This window comes from Falco cherrug, chromosome 12 (genome assembly GCF_023634085.1).
Source record: "Falco cherrug isolate bFalChe1 chromosome 12, bFalChe1.pri, whole genome shotgun sequence".
In the NCBI taxonomy this organism is placed as follows: Eukaryota; Metazoa; Chordata; class Aves; order Falconiformes; family Falconidae; genus Falco; species Falco cherrug.
Window position 1 is genome coordinate 27169358 of NC_073708.1, and position 19293 is coordinate 27188650.

A 19293-nucleotide genomic window follows, 5' to 3' on the forward strand; every position below is an offset into this window, starting at 1 on the left:
TCTTTACTGAATAAAAATAGTTTCCTCCTTCACAATTAAAAGCTTCAGTTAGCTTATTGTTATTGTGCAATTGGATACATGAATTCTGAATACCTCTGAGTTTTCATGTCTTTAATATAATGTACTGGTTTTCAAGGCACTGTTTTCTGAAGTTTGTATCTTACATTCAAAAAAATATAGCATGAAACAGGAGGAAGAGAGTAGAAGTCAAATAATGTCAAAGATGCAGCAATTGTTATTAGTTTGCAGGATTTTCTAAGCCTGGCCTACACAACCACATTGAGATATGCCACAAAAATTTACAAGAAATTGTTTCACCATTTTCCAGTTTTATATATTGAATTATATTTTGTTTATATATTGAAAAAATATAAAAAATACTAATTGAATATAATTTCAAAACCACAGTTGTTAAAATAAGACAGAAGACACCCAGTAGAGTTTTGCAGAAAGTGGAGTTTAAAAAAAAAAAGCACTGCTCAGTAACTTCAGAGGTTTCAGGCTCATTTCACACTAGTACAGTAAAAGAATACTATATTAAATTTAAAAATATACTTTAGGTCAATTTTATTAAAGTTTTACTATAATAATTGTATTGTGTTACTAAGTGTCAGTTTTGTGATATTTTAAATTATTTATAATTCCCCCCACCCCAAGCAAAAATGTTTGGGTACCAACGTAAGAAGTAAGTACAGAACTGCATTTTGAAAGTAGAACTCAATATCAAATATCTGTACTTAAAGGTGAATTTTTAAAAAGATATTCCAATAAATAGCTTTTATTGAGGCATTAGTGACCATTAACTTCTCGTGCATGTGGCTCATGCCGTCAGGCAGAACATATTAATGATACTTGTAAATGTTCTCTGTGAATATATACACCACTTGTGCATCTGCTATAAAGTATCTCAGCTTCACTTACCAGAAGGTTTTCTAAACTTTAATCCACATTTTTGGTGGCTTCAAGAGAAATAGCTTTTATTAATTACATGTTAAAGCTATAAACAGCCTTTATTTATGTTAGATTCTGTCAGTGGACATATCTTTATTTCATTACACTGTGCTTTCTAAGAACTAAAACCTTAAAGAAACTCTAATAACAAGCTTGGTTTAACCTAAACATTGTGCACCAACTTTTGAAACAGAGTAAAAACCTTCATTTTCAGCTGTGAATATTAAGATATTGAAATGCTATGTTGTGCTGACAGTATATATTTGGAGGGCAGAAACTTCACAAACCTGAACCCCCCCTTCAAGACAGGCAAACCAAAAGTAAAAAGGGTAAATCTTTCAAAATGCATCTATGGAATTTTCACTGCCATCACTCTCCTTCCCACTTGTACATGCCGCTGAGTGTCTTGATGGTTTGGCAGAGAATGGCTTTCCTTACCTGCAAAATTTCAGGGGAGACCACACAGTGGCAGTACTGTGAACATAAATGCTATGCTCTATTGTGCAGCAAAATAACAGTCTTTTAAGAACTAAAACACAGTTTCCCATGCCTGGTTACGGTTAAGTTCACTGTTACTTTATATAGAAGACATCCTGGTTTCTATTGCTGTAAGAGTGAAGGAAAAACATGCAGTCAACATGTAATTTATTTCCTTCTGTAATTTTAGCATCCAGAGGCCTCAGACACCAGTCACATATTTCACTCCCGGATACTATTTTCTCTCCATTTTAATCCACTCTTTCATTTCCTCTATTCAGATATAGTTTTGAAGCCAAGCCTCTTGGTGTAAACTTGAAATTCTTTGCCAAAATAAAAGGAAAAGAAAAACTGAAGGAGCATTCCCCATACAAACATACACACACCCTAGACATTTATGATTCATCTAGGTTATTGGTTTCTGTACTTTCAAAGTACACAGATACAAGTTGATGAGTATTAGGAATGACAAATCCAGAAAGCTCTGTTCATTTTCACTGCACTGTGAGACTCTTGTCAAAGAATATAGCCGCACAGATTACAGATCCTGACTTCTGATGTACAGATATCTCACATCAGGGAGGGGTTGCTTTACAGTAAGTCTGAAAACTCTCGGTAGATCTCAGAGTTATAGAAATAGAAAAGCACAGCAAATCTGACTCCTACATGCTGCTTTAAGACATCTCCAATATTGACATGTACGCTACCCTTTGCACATGGCTTCTTTACCAGCAGACCTGCAGTTTAGTGTTCCCTTTCAGACTGATGTAGAAACATCCAGACCCATGCTTATTCATAGACATAATAGCAGGAAAGTAGAGTTTCCTGCTCTACTGTGTTAAACAGTTTCGAAATAAAAGCTACTCATGTTTTCTTTTGTATAACTGATGTCCCATACTTTTTCTCACCTTGTTTCTGTACTCTGAGTAAGACTCCTAATTTGCAAGTACACAACGGTGGAAATTTCCTCAAGGTCATAATTCTTAGTACATGATTAAAGTCCAAGACTGCATGTAATTTACTGATTTTAAAGCCTATCTGCTCTTCAGACAGAAATCTAACAGTTAACAACATATGCTCAAGGAGCACTACAGCACAAGGCTTATTTTTACTTAAACAGAAAACTGTATTTATATCCATGATTCCCACCTAAATCAACTCCCCCTTCATTTCACCAGGTGCACAAATAGTGTTTCTCCCCTTTTCCTCCTTTTAAAGGAGGTATCAGTCTTTTGCCTGCAGGGGTTAACACCCACTGAATCCAAGTGCATTTTCTTCTCTGCTTACCTTGACTTTGCTTTTAGCTACAGAAGCTGCTCCTGAAGGTAAAGCCCTTCTAATTGCACTTGCAGCCACACTTTTCCCCTTGCTGAGTCATTCCTCAAGCTCACATAATGCAAACGAGCCAAACACCTTCCAAGCAGGATTTGCACAACAATCCCTTCCATGAGCACCTCCAGGATAGGGACAGTCCCTCAGAAGAGCCCATGTAAATCTGTTTAATTAAAAAACTACGTACAAACATACATATGCTGCATGACTCCCCTTCATTGACTGAAAGATATTTAAAAGACAACCATAAGAGCATTAAACTATCCAGTAGAGTAGCAGATGGGGAAAAATTCTTTTTCTTATCAAAGGTAAATTATTATATCACTGCTGGTCTCAAAGCTATCAGGTACTGGTGCTTTTTAACTACAGTGAGAAAAATATTAGGAAAGGATTTTAATCAAATATTAAAAGGCATGGTAAATTATTTTAACCTGGATATTCCTCAACTTCTTTCTATGGTGAATGTATCCTTTTAAGTTGAATCTCTTTTTATCTTGAGCTGCAATGGCCTTTCCTATAAATTTGCTGAAGGGTATCACACATTTGCAATAAACCATTCTGAAGAATTCTTCATGGAATGAATACAGTATTTTTTACAACAGCACCTGGAAAAGGCTGAACAGTGAAGTCTTCAAACAAAAAGCTAAAACAAACACAACTTTCTTCCTCAATCTCAACAGCAATTCCTAATCTTGGAATTTACCGATTTTGCAATTTGCAATCATTTCACTATGAGTCCAGCCAGCTAATACCATTCCCTAATAAATATACAACTAGTACCCAATTAAAAGCTGATTCTTGAGCTGGTGGTAGGAGGCTTTTTTTCATTATTGTACTTCTCGTGACACAGTTCCCTCAGCCACACAGTCTGTGGGCATATGGCACCTGAGCAAACCCCTGTAACCCCCACAGGCCAGCAAAGGGACAGGGCGCACCAGCAAACCCCCAGCCCTCTCAGCACCAGCACCCGCCATTTTGTCTCCAGGCTTGGGAGCACTGAGGGAAGCCTGTGCAAAGCGCAGAATGAGGAAAATGAGGGAATAAGGCAACAAAGTTGAATCAGAAGTTCGCAATGAATAGTTCCCATTACCTTTTCCTCCGCACCACATACTGTTTCTTCACAGAAAACTAATGAAAAGTTGTTGTTAACGATTTAAGCCTCAGCACAAAGCAGAGCCTAAGCAGCATGAGGGAGGGCGGGCGGGCAGTGCCTGAGGGAGGTCGGCCAGCCAGGTCCCCCTCAGGCTAGGCACACACAGGGCATCTTGCTTTAAACAAAGTGCTCCAGCCAAAATAAGTATTTTATGGCTTCTTTGTCATAATTTTTAATAATTACCATGTCTGCCTCGCTATTAAAAGACAAAATCAGTTAGACAGCTCACATGATATTTAGGGTGTGAGAGTGGTAAAAGAAGAAAAAATATCCAACCCTTACCAGTCAGTACAAAAAGCTCACCTCCTGCCTCAGAGCCTCCCATCTGTTATGGGGAGAGAACAGACACAAGAGTCGGGTTTTAACTACCCGCACACCTGTAGCACATGTAATGCCCTGAGGATGGACACCTGCCCTTCAGCTACAGAGCTCACCTGCAGCCCATCTGCGTAAGGAGGCTGAGTCCCAGTCCCAGACCTGGGGACCCCCTTGTAGGCACTGGAGAGAGACTCTAGCCTGGCTGCACGAAGTCCTGCGCCTCTGGGCAGATAAATGCCAGCCCTGAATTCCACCAACAGATCTGAATAGTAGAGAGAATACACAGAGAGAAACCTCAGTATCTGAGAACAGCAATGAAGGCACTGCATTGCTCAAGCCTGTACTGATGATTCATGGTTTCCAAAGGGATGACGTTCCAGCCAAAAAGCATCGTTTCCCAGGCCCCTCGCCCAGCATAGCCCTTCCCCTCCCAGCAGCACTCCTATTTTCCAGGGGTAGGGAACTGTCAGCAGAGCTGCCAGCTTTCCACTGAGAGCCTGGAGCCTCACCTTTCCATTACCCACAGCACCTGACAGCCAGTTATCCTTGTGCTGCCTGAGCAGTACCAGACAGAAAGATGGGAATTAGTATTTGCTGCCAAAAAATATTGGATACTTTCTAATCACACTAGGAGAGCTCTTGCTAAGTTTTCAATCTCAGAGATGCTTAATACAGTGAAGCAGGAAGACAAAGTTTCACTTTCAAGCTAGAATTCAACAATCCTACTTGAAGCAGTTGAAAAAACAAACCATAGCCACTGCCTCAGCATCTGGAGATGCAGGGAAGGTCTTATCTCTGTTCTATTGTCATTAAATTTTAATTCTTCCAAACCGGTGACATATCGTATAGAAATTAATTCATAACTTAACTCTAGGAATCACACCATAAAAATTAGGATGTTATATTTTGTATTTATATATAACTGTCAAATCCCACAAGACAAAGTTCAAGATACAGCACCTATTATTTTAATGTTCTGTTCCTGCATTATCGCCTGCCATACTTATTTACTGCTTACTTTCTCTACAATTCTCAATTTCCACAGTACAGCAAAATGTTTTTGTCTTCTATTTTATGTTCTATTAAATGAGAAATTGAACTCATTGCTTTGGCTTTTACCGTGGCACTTCAAATATAAGGCAGGTAGGTGCCTGATAACTGTCTCACTTTTATCAGAAGTTCACAATGAATAGTTCCCATTACCTTTTCCTCTGCACCAAATACTGTTTCTTCACAGAAAATTAATGAAAGCGTTGTTAATGGCTTAAACATTTTAAAATATTAGGGTGGATATTTCAGACCTAACTTTACTTAGAATTGTATTTCTGATACATTGCACATCCTGTGTTTTTATGTCGTATATAAATTTAGACAGTACTGTGTATACTTAAAATCGTATGTTGAAAGATCATTAAAGTTGCAAAGCTAAGTGAAAGGCAGCCAAAATTTAACCTGGCTGTGCTGCGTCCTGGTGCATTCTCAATTATATTATGTCATAGATTATTACATCTTGTTAAATCCAACTTGTCTAGCACTCTTCAGACCATTAAAACATTCTTAAAGTGATGTTGCATTTTGTGATTACAGTTTTTGGCTCTTATTTGTGTAGTCTTGTGTTAACAGTCTGATTTTCAAGTACATTTCTTGGTGACACTCAGCTTTGTCTGTGTAGGGCTCTTACTACTAAGTACTTACGGCTGATAAATGCCATTCTTAACAGAGGTGATTTTCATTCTGTTTCGCTCCATTAGTTCAAAGTACAAAATTGCAATGAAAAGCTGCAATGTCCTCTTGGTAGTTTGACTCTGCTTTGAGCTCAGTGCTGCCTATATTTATCTAACTTACAGACTCATTCTGGGGGGAAAATCCTCAATTTTACATACTTTTTTTTAAACCTGCCAAGGTTAGGGACCCAGTTCTGTGAACACTTTTCATGCAATCAGTTCCACCAAATGCCCATCACCTGAGGAAAGAGAATGACCTGTTTCAGGAGGGGATGTAATGAACAGCTCTGGTCATATTTTGCAGCCATTAAACTCAATACCACAGACTGTAGTGGGAAAAACCTACAATTCAGTTGTTTTAAACTGCCACAAAACCTCCCAGCTGCAAATTTCATTGTGATTTGCACTGGTGATGGGGGAACTATTTTCAGGCAGCTGCACTTTTTTTAAGATTTTGAATTTCTCATCAGCACCCCAGTAATTAAGTATTTATAGAGGAACAAAATGCACCTAGCAGGAGTAGACCCATTTGTTTCCTATGTGCTTCAAACCTTTCATGAATAAAGTAGTACCAAGGGTAACCTTTCATGAATACAACCTCAGGGATCACAGAGTGCCCTCAATCAATGCAGGGAACTCATGTTGACAGAGTATATGGGAAACAGATTGAAGTATTAAAGCACATAGCCTCTGGTGTTTTAGATGTAAATACTATAACCATCAAATATTTAGACTCTTATGTAAGCAGTATGTCATTTTTTAAACAGTTACTGCTTGGAATAAATCTTTAAGGACGGAATTTTCAGAAGTGCTTAGTATTGGCCTAACTTTGCTCTTACTGAAATCAATCATAAAATTTTCACAACTTTGGAAAAGGACTTTGTCTGTTTATATGTTTCCACAGCACTAAGCACAATGAGTCTTGATCCTGACTGGGGCCTTTTGACTCTGCTGTAATCTAAATAAATTGATTTATAGGATATCAGTCAGATAAATGATGAGGAAACACACACATACATATAAAATAGCTAGGGTTTTTAAATGATGGCTTAGCAGTCCTTTGCAGCCTCTTCCTTATTTTCTTTTTGAATCCTAAAATTCATTTGCCTTTTATATTAATTTAATTTCCTTTTGGCTAATTTTACCCAACATAATTCCATACATCTTAAAATTAAAAAGCACCCAGTCGATAAAATTTAACTTTCCTTCTTGTCAGAAATTAATCCCATTTAGTCTGCACAATAAACATATTAAGTTTGGGATCTGATTCATACTTTATGTCACTAGAATATAACCTTTCCTCTATTTCCACAAAGCTGTGTCTGATAATAGTGGTATGTAGCCTACTCTATATTCCCAGGAATAACTACCTTTGCTGGACTGGGAAAGGGGAGAGAGTGCATTTATTTTGTGGGTTTGTAGAGTGGTTAGGTCTGCTTCTTTTCTTATTTCACAAGATTCACACAAACATTAATTTACCCGGGGATTGACTTCAGAGGCAGTTATTTTACTTTCATATACATGCCAACCTCAAAACTGTCTAAAAACATCTTATTTTCTTCCAAAGAACTACAGTAAGACCAAGACAAAACTGTTCCTGCTTATCACTCAACGTGGGATTTTAAAAGGTCAATACTGCAATGTCTTTCTCCCTATTTTCTTCAAATAAAATGCTACAAGTTGTTGAAAAGGAGCTGTGGTTCCACAGACAATTCTCTTGGCATTTTCCTAGCAGCTTCTAACTCATTCCCTCACCCCTGCTCCAGCCACTTATTCCCACCTCCCCCACTGCTTCTCCAGTTGGATCCATGCTGCTCGCTTTGGATCTATGTGATGAACCAGACCAAGACTAAATCTTCTTTCTCTTCCTTGAAAGTTTACTTTTAACCTGGCCCAGCTCCCAGTGGTGATCCTATGCAGAGTTGTACTAGCACAAGGGAGGAAGCAGCTCTGAGGAGCCAGATCTGCACCCGGCAAAGACTGCACCAGCATGCACCTGTGCCATGGGAAATACTTCTGAACCTCCAAAAGCATTCTCACCAGATCCCTCAGGAAAGCTAGAACAAGCACACATTACATTATAAAACTGGCAAAAGAACAAACTTCGGAGAGTAGCCAAAGGTGTAAAATAGGCCAAGGAAGGAATCACGTAATAACAGCTTGTTCACATTCTTTACCTAAATTCAGGTGATATTACCACTAACCCCGGCCCACTACATATTTTGTAGTAAGCAATTTTAGTCTTTCAGATTAGTGAGCTATATATATATTTAGTGCTTTATTCTCAAACTGTTTCACCACAAATGACAGCTCATTTCACAAACAGCTTATCTTATGGCTAAAGATATATAAATACATACTAAAAATGCTGCTGAAAGTCTCTGAATGTATAATGCAGCCTGGTAGACATGGTAGTGATTGTAACACTGCATTGTAGACACAAATGTTAAAGAAACTTGGCAAGAATCAACACATTTTAGCTACTCAAAATTCAGATTTTCTCAGTCTTGTCCCTTTCCGATGAATGGAACATATGGAGTATTGTTCATAAAACTTACATTGCTTTTCTCAATGTCTACCAAAATTCCTCATCGTGACAATATTTACCAAGATACATATAGATTTAAATTATTCAAATTTGAATTAATTACCTAGAAGTTTTTCTGTACTCCACGTTGGGGGGAAGCTTCAGAAGCAATGTGTTGTGAGTATTTAACAGTAGATGTTATAGCAACAGAGGTAGTGGAGCGCTGGCTGGGGAAGGCAACTATCCAGTTAAAAGCCATCAATGCTGAGTGTGATAAAAGTCAGGGAAGAAAGTAACTGCTTTGCCAAGAAGCAGTTTGAAATCTGACATTATAAACAAAACACATGTAAATCTCGATATAAATCCTCTTTCGTATGCTGAAAGCGCCATAATATTGTAGCTAGCATTATTACTTATAAACAAACAATTCCTGAAATACAGCATCACAACTGCAGAACAGCCTTTAACCTTGTGTTCATCCACTCAAAAACCATGTTATTTATTATCCTTTATCCCTTAATTATGGGGACTTCACCTACTGCTCCCTGCTCATTTGAAATGCAGAATAAAATACAATGGATGTCTGAAGACTTAACAGGTGTCAACCAGATATTTGCCAGCTACTGCTACTATTCTACTGGGAGGCGTTGCTGTTCTATAAATACTAATTAGAGTTTTGCACATGATCTTGCTGAAATACCTAAGGTGATGAGTGGCCAGTTGTTACTTTTAAAAGATTAGCACAATTTGAAAAACTAATGTCCCCAATGAGGCAATGCTCACACTGAATAATCAAGAGTTATAGCTGTTCTCTGCCCAAAGGGAATATTTGCTCAGTTCATCATTTGGAAAATCTGCTGCCTCTCGAACAACTCACTCTTCTATTTCACTTTGAGAAACTTGTAAAACTTCATGCAATCAATATAATAGCACGGTGTATGTACTTAAATGGTCTTCCACTGCTATGCCCACACAGTAGGCTTTACTAACACCTTCCAAGGACAGAGCTTTTAGTGTGAAATGATGATTAAGAAACTGCCATAAAATTAGTTTGCACTTAAACGAAGCAGCAAAGAAAAACAAGATTACAGTAGAAATTGCATCAGCATAGCAAAAATTTAAACAGAGAAAGCAAACAGACCCAGATAAAACTAAACAGGCCTCCATGATATTAACTGAATCTATATACTTGTAGTAGTCCTTATTGAGAAAAAAAACCCAAACAATTCTCCAAAATCTTGTTGTAAAACTTCTGAACAACCAGTAAATTTTAAGCAAAAATGATAAGTGACCAGACGCAGGCCATTCCACTGGCTTAAAATAAAATCTTGAGTTTCATCTTGTCCAATTTTCTATGAAAAGCAACTGATGTAATGTAACATGACACAATACTGCATTTCTATGTATGAGCTGTAATTCGTTGCAGTGAAATTTGACTTATGTAACTGGCACAAACACATATTATTTAGTGTCAACATAGCGCATCCCCAAAAACCAGAAAAATAGGTAGAGGGACTTGGACCTTAACCTACTCAGTTCTTTAGGGTTTTTTTGTTTTTTGGGTTTTTTGGCTCTACCCCTCTGGGAATGAATATTCAGTAAATCAATGACTCTGCATGCGGGAAATAGCTATCATTTTAATCAGAATTTCTTTTTCTTTTCTTTTATTTTAAAAAAAGAATCATAGAAGGGCTTCGTTGCACTTTGTTGGACACACTCCAGAACCTCAATGTCTGTCTTGTAGTGAGGGGCCCAAAAGTGAACACAGGATTCAAGGCACGGTCTCACCAGTGCCAAGCACAGCAGCACAATCACTGCCTTGCTCCTGCTGGGCACACTATTTCTGATACAAGCCAGGATGCCACTGGACTTCTTGGCCACCTGGGCACACTGCTGGCTCACATTCAGCAGCTGTCAAACAGCCCCCCCAGGCCCTTTCCCACCAGGCAGCTTCCCAGCCACTCTGCCCAGCCCGTAGCGCTGGTGGGGCTGGTGTGACCCCAGTGCAGGACCCGGCACTGAGACCTGTAGACCCTCACACCACTGGCCTCGGCCCATCGATCCAGCCTGTCCAGATCCCTCTGCAGAGCCTTCTGCCCTCCAGCAGATCCATACTTCCTCCAACTTGGTGTCATCTGCAAACTTGCTGAGGGTGCACTCAACTACCCCCATCCAGATCATTGATAAAGACATTAAACAGCACTGGCCCCGACACTGAGCCCTGGGGAACCACTTGTGACCAGCCGCCAGCTGCTCTTAACTCCATTCACCATCACCTTTGGGCTCGGCCATCCAGCTGCTTTTTTACCCAGCAAAGAATACAGCCATCCAAGCCATAAGCAGCCCATTTCCCCAGGAGAATGCTCTGGGAACCAGTGTCAAAGACTTTACTAAAGTCTAGGCAGACAACTTCCACAGCCTTTCCCTCATCCAGTAAGCAGGTCACCTTGTCACAGAAGATCAGGTTAGTCAAGCAGGACCTGCCTTTCATAAACCTATGCTGACTACATCTGATCACCTGGTTTTCCTGTTCATGCCGTGTGACGGCGCTCAAGATGATTTGCTCCATAACCTTCCCCGGCACCAAGGTCAGACTGACAGGCCTTTTTCTTTACCATGAGATCTGGTTTTTTCGTTATCCTTCAGCATTCTGCTTTCTCTTTTTAAGTAGCTCATTACTGAAAATGTTTGGCCTTACTTCAAAAGAGGAGAATATGTCAACACCAGAACATCTGTGTCCACATAGAGTGCTTTGATGACAGTGATATACTCCATTTACATCAGTAACACTGAGCTGAACCTTGATGCTGACTGCATTTAAAGATCTTACCCCACAGGGCAAGATAATACAGGTCAAAAACGTTGATCTGTGTTTGACACACTCTCTACTTCAAGAGCACTTGGCAGTGATTTGTTCCAGAGTCAAGAATCAAACTCACAAAATGTTTCAAAGCTCGGAGCCATGTTTCAGTATCCACAATGAAAACAAACATTAAAAATCACAGTCTCTGGAGGCCAATCCACTTTTGATATGCAGGATTTTGTGAGAAATATGGTCAAATTCTATCCTGAATACAGTGGGAACTTTCTCATTTAAATCAAAAGGGTATAACTCGGGCTTGAATATCTGTTATTAAGGGGAGTAATGTACCTACATCTCTCAAATGCAAAAAGGAAAACAGACAATTTATCACCCTAGAACTCATACCTGATTGTATAAAAAAAGGTAGTGGAATAGTTATGTGTGACACAGCATTGCTTCTGTCTGTGTGGCCAGAGGAAGTTGGGACAATTTCAGTATGGATCACACAATTCCACAGGCAGGCACAATAATGACAAGTTTCTCAAATATTTAGTACATAAGAGTTCAGAGATGAAGGACGGTACTCTGTTACAGAATATTTGGAGACCATGGCTTCTGGTGATCTTCCTTCTGACTTGATTTTATAATCTTCTGTTTCTTCCACTTTCTGTAATATATCATTTTCTAATTTAATTACATTATATCCACTAACCAGCTATGCAGACTTAATACAAGGTGGAGGGTTCCAGCAGTTTCCTTGCACTATTCTGAATCCCAAGTACCCTTGTGTAAACCTCAGCACTTTTGCAGTGTCGAATGATTCAGTATTGCTTACTAGACTAATATAAACAAAGCGTCAAACAGAATCCAATCAATGCAGCTGGATATTGCCCTATTCATGTTCAAGGACCACAACTACCTGTGTGCTGCATTAGCAACTGCAAGTACTAGTAAATCCTATTTCAGCAAACAGAGAAAGAGAAAATTTTGTTTACAGGTTTCACTAGAATGCCATGGAAACAGATACAGAGGTAACTGTAAAAGGCATAATCCAAATGGAAGACAGCTGTAATAGAAAACCTATAACTCAAAATAATGTATGTATTTTCCCACTTGGAAAACACATGCATAACTCCTATTAACATCAAGACAGAAAATTATACTGAGTAGACCCCAATATCACTAAGGTCCCTGATAACGGTATGAATTAATGTACACCTTCAAAGCACAGCAAGATGTTTTCATACACAGACTATTAGAGAAAAATAAAATTACCTTAATAGAATAATGATCTTTTTAAGGAAAAAAATTACAGCTAGAATTTCTGAAACAGGATTAAAGTATGGTAGTAGCCCTGTACAAGGAAGCTGCTCAGCACCTGCTGCCTACACTGTGCCTAGCTCCAGGCAATGTTATACATTCCTCACTTTCATGGGAGCAAAATACATCCCCTAAAAATATAAAACACAAAAATAAATAGATCTCCAGGGAAATGGAGAAAAATCTGTTTTAGAAATAGTGAAGGAGCCTGTATGTTCTAGAAAAAGCCCATTTTGCATTGTTTTGTAAGATTTACACTTTAATTTGAAACCAAAGTAAGGCATAAAATTTGTATGAAAGCAATATCTGATTTATATGTGAACTTAACACACAATATACTTAGCTGCAAATACCAGACCCCAGTGAGAGAAGGAAAAGATTTTGAAAGATTATTAAAGTATGCTTGATAAATGTGGCCCTGAAATACCCCAAAAGATTTTTCTGAAGATAAATAGTAAACACAATTAACATGACTTCTGCTACAAAAACACTAAACACAATGGATTTTTTTAAATTAATTTCCAATGTTATTACATGCTCTTATTGAGCTGGAATTGACTCCATCCACTAACTGTACTGTGAGACAGCTCTTCTGTCCATATGACCTTACCTTCTAGATAAAAAACCAAATAGCCATTCTGTTGGTCATACGAAGAGGAAGCCATACAGTAACAATAATCTTATGACCATCAAAAGTTAACATCTGTGGGTGGAAATTTTGTGAAAGTTGAAGTATTTAAGAAAGATATATTTATAAGGCTCAGATAACGTGCAGCTTGATCAAATGTATTATTAATTAACCAGTAAAAACTAGCAGCTGTAAAGGCTTACAAGAATACATTACTTTACACTTATGGCCTAACCTCACTATCCATATTCAAACAAGTCTCCTAGCTAAAGGTAAATCATACAGTTCTTGGGAGTCTTGCATGCATTAGGACTCATTAGATTTACATACTATTATTCACAGTAGATGTTTCATTACATTTGCTTTGAGAGAATGTACCATCTATATGGGTATTCACGTATTTCATATGTGAATGCCTATCTGTGTTGTATATATTGTGAAGCTTACAGCAAGGTTGTTTGGCCTTCTTCTGTCTTAGATAAAGCAGACCAGACGGCTCATTCACATGAGGTCAACTTGTATGGCAGAGCTGACATTCTTCCACTAAACACCAACCAACCCAAAACAGGAAGAACAAATCCAAACAGCCTTTCGGAACCAGTCCATCTCCCATATTGTTTGCAGGCTTTGTTTGGGAGAGTGCTAGCTGGCACAGGCCAAAACTTGAGCCAGGGACTGTCCTAACAGCTGGATGGTGGGGATGTCACTGAAAAATAATCTGGCCCAAGCCGTGACTATTCAGTTTGCTTGAATGGACATCAGTCATGCTACTGAAACAAGGCAGTCCAACACGCTGTCACAGCAAGGCTGGAAGGGGCCTCCAGAGTTCATACTGTCCATCTGGCCCAAAGAGAACCTGTCCTCACAACACTGCTTTTGCATCAAAGTTCTCTCCTACTCTTACAAAAAGATGCACCTGAGCCATAAGGTCTTTGCTACAAGAAAGTGCCAAGTAAAACACTTTTATCTCACTAAGCAAGTATTTGAAAGGGTAACTTACCATTTTGGTCTGCTTGTGGATTTCACCATTGGAGCCATGCCATCTCTATAGAGGCTTTTTGTTTTACTGAAGTTGACGACATTGAAAATTACTCTCTGGGAAAAAAAAAAAACAACAAAAAAGAAAACAAAATAAAGAAAAAAGGTCAGGTAAAAGTTATGAAAGAGCTTATATGTGTATTGCATATACCACATGCATAAAAATATACATGGAAAATATATGGAATGGATGTGTATCTTCTGAATTATTGTTATTCTCCTAGATCTCATAGAATGTATACCCTGTCTGTTCCTAGTATTTTAATAGTCCATGTTGTTTTACATTGCACTGCTATACATGAAATGTATGTTTTGAATTTAGTATGCTGAGGTTTTAGGAGGTATCCTAGTCATAGAAAGAAATAGGTTTCTCAGATCTGAAAACAGAAAAGCAAGCCTAGTTTGTTGCAGTTAGTGTTAGAGAGGTTGGTGAAAAGCTGGGAAACAGGGCAGCAGTCTTCATGAAAACCTTCCAGCTCCTTCATATAATCACAGAATAGAATCATAGAATTGTGTCCAGCCTTTCCAGATCCCCTTGCAGAGCCTTCCTATCCTCAAGCAGATCAGTGCTTCCACCCAGCTTGTTGTCATCTCCAAACTGACTGAGGGTGTACTCAATCCCCCCATCCAAATCATTGATAAAGATATTGAACAGGACTGGCCGCAACACTGAGCCTTGGGGAACCACCTGTGACAAGCCACCAACTGGATTTCACTCCATTCATCACCACCATTTAGGCTCGACCATCCAGCTGGGATTTTACCCAGTGAAGAGTACACCCATCCAAGCCATGAGTAGCCAGTTCCTCCTGGAGAACGCTTCTCTTAAAGCTTCTTGGTCGCTTCTTTCAACCTGCTTAGGCCTCACACAGCAGCAGGAAAAAATAAAATATTTCTGATTTTCTTTCCCCAAAGAAAGGAATATTTCTCTTCCCTTAGCAAAAGGAAGAATTTTCCTCTGCAAAAACTGTACAGGATACCTACACGGTAGAAATTACACATAGCCATAATTATTTTGAATGCAATAAAGGAGTCCAACTGATCTTAGTTTACACTAATAACTTTGGTAAAACTGCAGCTGAAATTTAACATTTCAAAGGAAGAGCAAAATCTATGTCTTTACTGGTAACGGACTGATACTGAAAGTAAATCCATGCTGGGGGAAGAAAAGAGAAAACAGGGACAAAACCTTCTTCCTCACCATCTGTCTGCTGTAAGTCATCTTATGCAAAATCACTTACTCTGTTAAGAAACTCTAGGTTGGACCTACCTCATCTCATGCAGTGCATTTACTTTTCAGGTGTTAAGTCCAGTATACCAGTTTCTCATACTCTTTTGATGCCCAACATTAACGTACAAAGAAAAAACAAAATAGGAAGACTAAATTAATTTTTATATGATGCTCCAGTATATACTAATACATTCTATTATACCTCTGTCTTTAAGTTTCTTTTCCACAGATATCGGTGAAGACAGACCACTAAAAGTATTCGCCCCCAGGTATTCACATATTTGTTTTTAGAACAAACTATTGTAATGTTTACACTCTTAAATAATGGTTCATGAGAATTAAATGGCCACTGTTTGAAATCAAACAATTTTGACGCAAGCAATAACATCAATTAAGCTTTCATATGTAAAATTTTGCAAAAACAAATCTGGACCTTCCAGGCATTCTGCTCAGACAACAGTGAATTATAGTATTAAAGTGAAAGCAATCAGAGTGGGACACTGACAACAGGAGCCAGGCAGATTTCATTGAATCACAGAATCATTGAGGTTGGAAAAGACCTTTAAGATCATCAGGTCCAACCACTAACCTGGCACTGCCAAGTCCACCACTAAACTATGTCCCTGAGCGCCACATCTACATGTTTTTGAAATGCTTCCAGGGATGGTGATCCCACCGCTTCCCTGGGCAGCCTGTTCCAATGCTTGACAACCCTTTTGGTGAAGAAATTCTTCCTAATATCCAACCCAAACCTCCTCTGGCACAACTTGAGGCCCTAAAGTGAACACAGGAATCAAGGCACGGTCTCACCAGTGCCAAGCACAGCAGCACAATCACTGCCTTGCTCCTGCTGGGCACACTATTTCTGATACAAGCCAGGATGCCACTGGACTTCTTGGCCACCTGGGCACACTGCTGGCTCACATTCAGCAGCTGTCAAACAGCCCCCCCAGGCCCTTTCCCACCAGGCAGCTTCCCAGCCACTCTGCCCAGCCCGTAGCGCTGGTGGGGCTGGTGTGACCCCAGTGCAGGACCCGGCACTGAGACCTGTAGACCCTCACACCACTGGCCTCGGCCCATCGATCCAGCCTGCCCAGATCCCTCTGAATTTACATATTTATGTGGAGCAAGTAGGAATCCAGGTAAACTATATAGCCCTAATTAAGCATGTCTGTACTCAAGAAAAATTAAGAAAGTTGTTTTGAGGTGAGGTATTGCTAAAGATTTTGTAAATGAAAGCACAAGCTGCTACCTAAGCAAACTCTGCAAATTAGTCAAAACAAAATCTAAGAATAACCTGTGGGTTTTACTGAAACTGACTCAAAAAACCTAGCAAATCAAGAAAAAAAACTTTCTTAAAGATAATAATTCAATTTTGTGCCAAAAATGAAGAAACTACATATCCTTGTACATGAGTTTTCATGCATTTTTTTCTATTGCAGCATTTTGAGATTTTCTATTGGTCATGAGATGAGCTTATTTTTATAACTCTTGATGAAAGCATGCACTTCATTTACAAAGCCTTATGTTTGTAATTTTAAGTGTTCTGGATATCGTTTATCTGATGAAATATCCATCTTGGGAAGCCTGTAGTTATTTTCCATCTTCTTATGTTTACAATGCATGGTGGCTCTAAGTTAGATAATGATATTTAGGTCTCTACATATTCCATACTCTACATGGAAGCATTTTCCTGTATTAGAATGCTGAGTTTTTCCTCTGTTACTTAACTCTGTTCATATTTGTGAAAACAAATTAAGTTGCAACAAATTGGTTTGTTAATCTTGATGTTTGCATGGAGTGAATGAAACAAACAAGATCTCCAAAGCAATTGCCTTAAACTTTGGATGCAATCATGTCACTGTTGGAAAGAGAAAGTTGCTAATTTTGTTACATACTGACTCAGAGCAGACAGCTGGTAGAGAATGTTCTTATTCCAATCAAGCTTATTTTGTATAATGAGTTGGGCAAATGTACACAACTGGGTAAGCAACGTATATAAAAACAAAAATATGCAGCTCATTTAACAAAACTGCAGATTATAACATTTCAACCACTCATGTTCACCATGGAGTAAGCAGTTAGCAATGCATGCAGTTCTCTCAGCATGGTATATAGTTAGATTGGCAGAACAAAAAATTTAACAGCACAGAACTTTATCAACATACACCACTGAAGTAATAAAGTACACAAACCGAAGCACTCAAATAAGCAGCTGAACTCAGTCAAGTATTCCTGATGATAGTTAAAGTAGTCCATGCAGCTCAGCCAGTGAAGTGTGCAAAAATGTAATGACTACAGTATACACACCTTAGCCAGAAAAATATGCAGCTTGCTCAATAAAGTATGCAAAGCTCTTTGAACCAAATGCTATAATAAAAAGGCTGTGATACAGCAATCAATGTTTTGCTGAACAAACCTAATTTTTAGTCTAATTTTTGTCTGTACTGACATTCTTTAACATAGCAGTTATACACTGTAAATAGCAACACTAAGCACATTAAAACACTCTCTGTAAGAAAATTATTACTATCTGGTATGTTTTTTATGAATTAGAGACATACAATGGGTGGTATTTAATAAGCAATATAATTCAGATACTCTAAAATTTTAAAAAAAAGTTGTTTGTTTTTTTTTTTCAAGAAATGTCAGGTTAAAAAAATAGAACTAGATTAAATGTACTTATAAATTTCCTAGAAATTACTCTGGTCTCCAGAGCATCCATCCAGAGAAAAAATGGCAGAAATCTTTACAATAAAAATACTTGTATTCATTTTGGAGTGTATGAATATCACTAAAAGAAGCTATAATCAAACTGATGCTGTACCAGAAATTATAATTGTGTGATTTCACTTCACTTATGATAGATTTTTATGTATACTGCATTATTCTGACAAACCAATCTGCAACTTGTGGGTAAGTGGAGGAGGCAGAAAGGCCTCTCAGGACACCCCCAAGTAAACCCATGCTATTTGAGGGAGGTGTATGACGATACATTGTGGTTTCACAGCACGACAACTGCTGCAGTCTCAGGGACTGTGCATGGACTGCCAGATCTGAGGCAGACGTTGGAGAACATGAGAAAAGGCAGGTATGCTCTGCCTACCAACAGAAAGAAGATGTCCTCTTTCCATAACGTGTGCAGTTAATATGCATTTCGAGGTAACTTGCTGCTAAAACCATTAAGACATAAAAGTGAGGAAAGGCTTGATCCTGCCTTTATCCTGAAAATTTACTGACTAAACCTGTTTTTCCCAATTGTCCTTTGCAAATTTATTTCAGGAATTCAAAACAAACAGGTTTTAAGGGATGCTCAGTGTTTTTAGCATGAGCAAGATAAAGATTAACCTTGAACACAAGGGGAAAAGATGGCTGAAATGTGTCACACATTTTATCTTATTACCAGTAGTTTTCATTTTCCTGTCTGGGGCTAAAAGGAGCTGCTGTTTTTTGGGGGGGCAAGCACACATTCAGGATGGTTTTGGATGGGAGCTGAAGGCATTGAGCATGGATGGCCATATTTGACATCATATTCCAACAGGTCTGTGTGAGCATAGGGTGAACTGTGATCTCTTAAATATTCATTGTTTACCCACACTCTGGCAGGTTTTCCACATGAAGCAACCAACTGAAGCAGGTATCCAAAAGAAAGTTAACACCTTTGCCAAAGGTTAAGGGCCTTCCCCCAGGATAAGGATACACTAGGTCCCTTTCGAAAAGGCTGCCAGGTTTATTGTGCCTGGTTTTCCCTAGCCGACTTCTCAGGAATAGCTGAGCTGCTTTGGCTGACA

General features: G+C 38.7%; 1 protein-coding gene across 5 annotated transcripts in view; it reads right to left on the reverse strand.

Annotated features, from left to right (window-relative positions):
• Positions 1–19293, reverse strand: part of LOC102050576 (BEN domain-containing protein 5) — a 965017-nt gene that overhangs the window by 704673 nt on the left and 241051 nt on the right. For all 5 annotated transcript variants that reach the window (XM_055724205.1, XM_055724204.1, XM_055724202.1 and 2 more), the window contains exon 4: positions 14234–14328. In XM_055724205.1, the coding sequence (XP_055580180.1) occupies positions 14234–14328 (95 nt within the window). The remainder of the gene's footprint in view (positions 1–14233; positions 14329–19293) is intronic.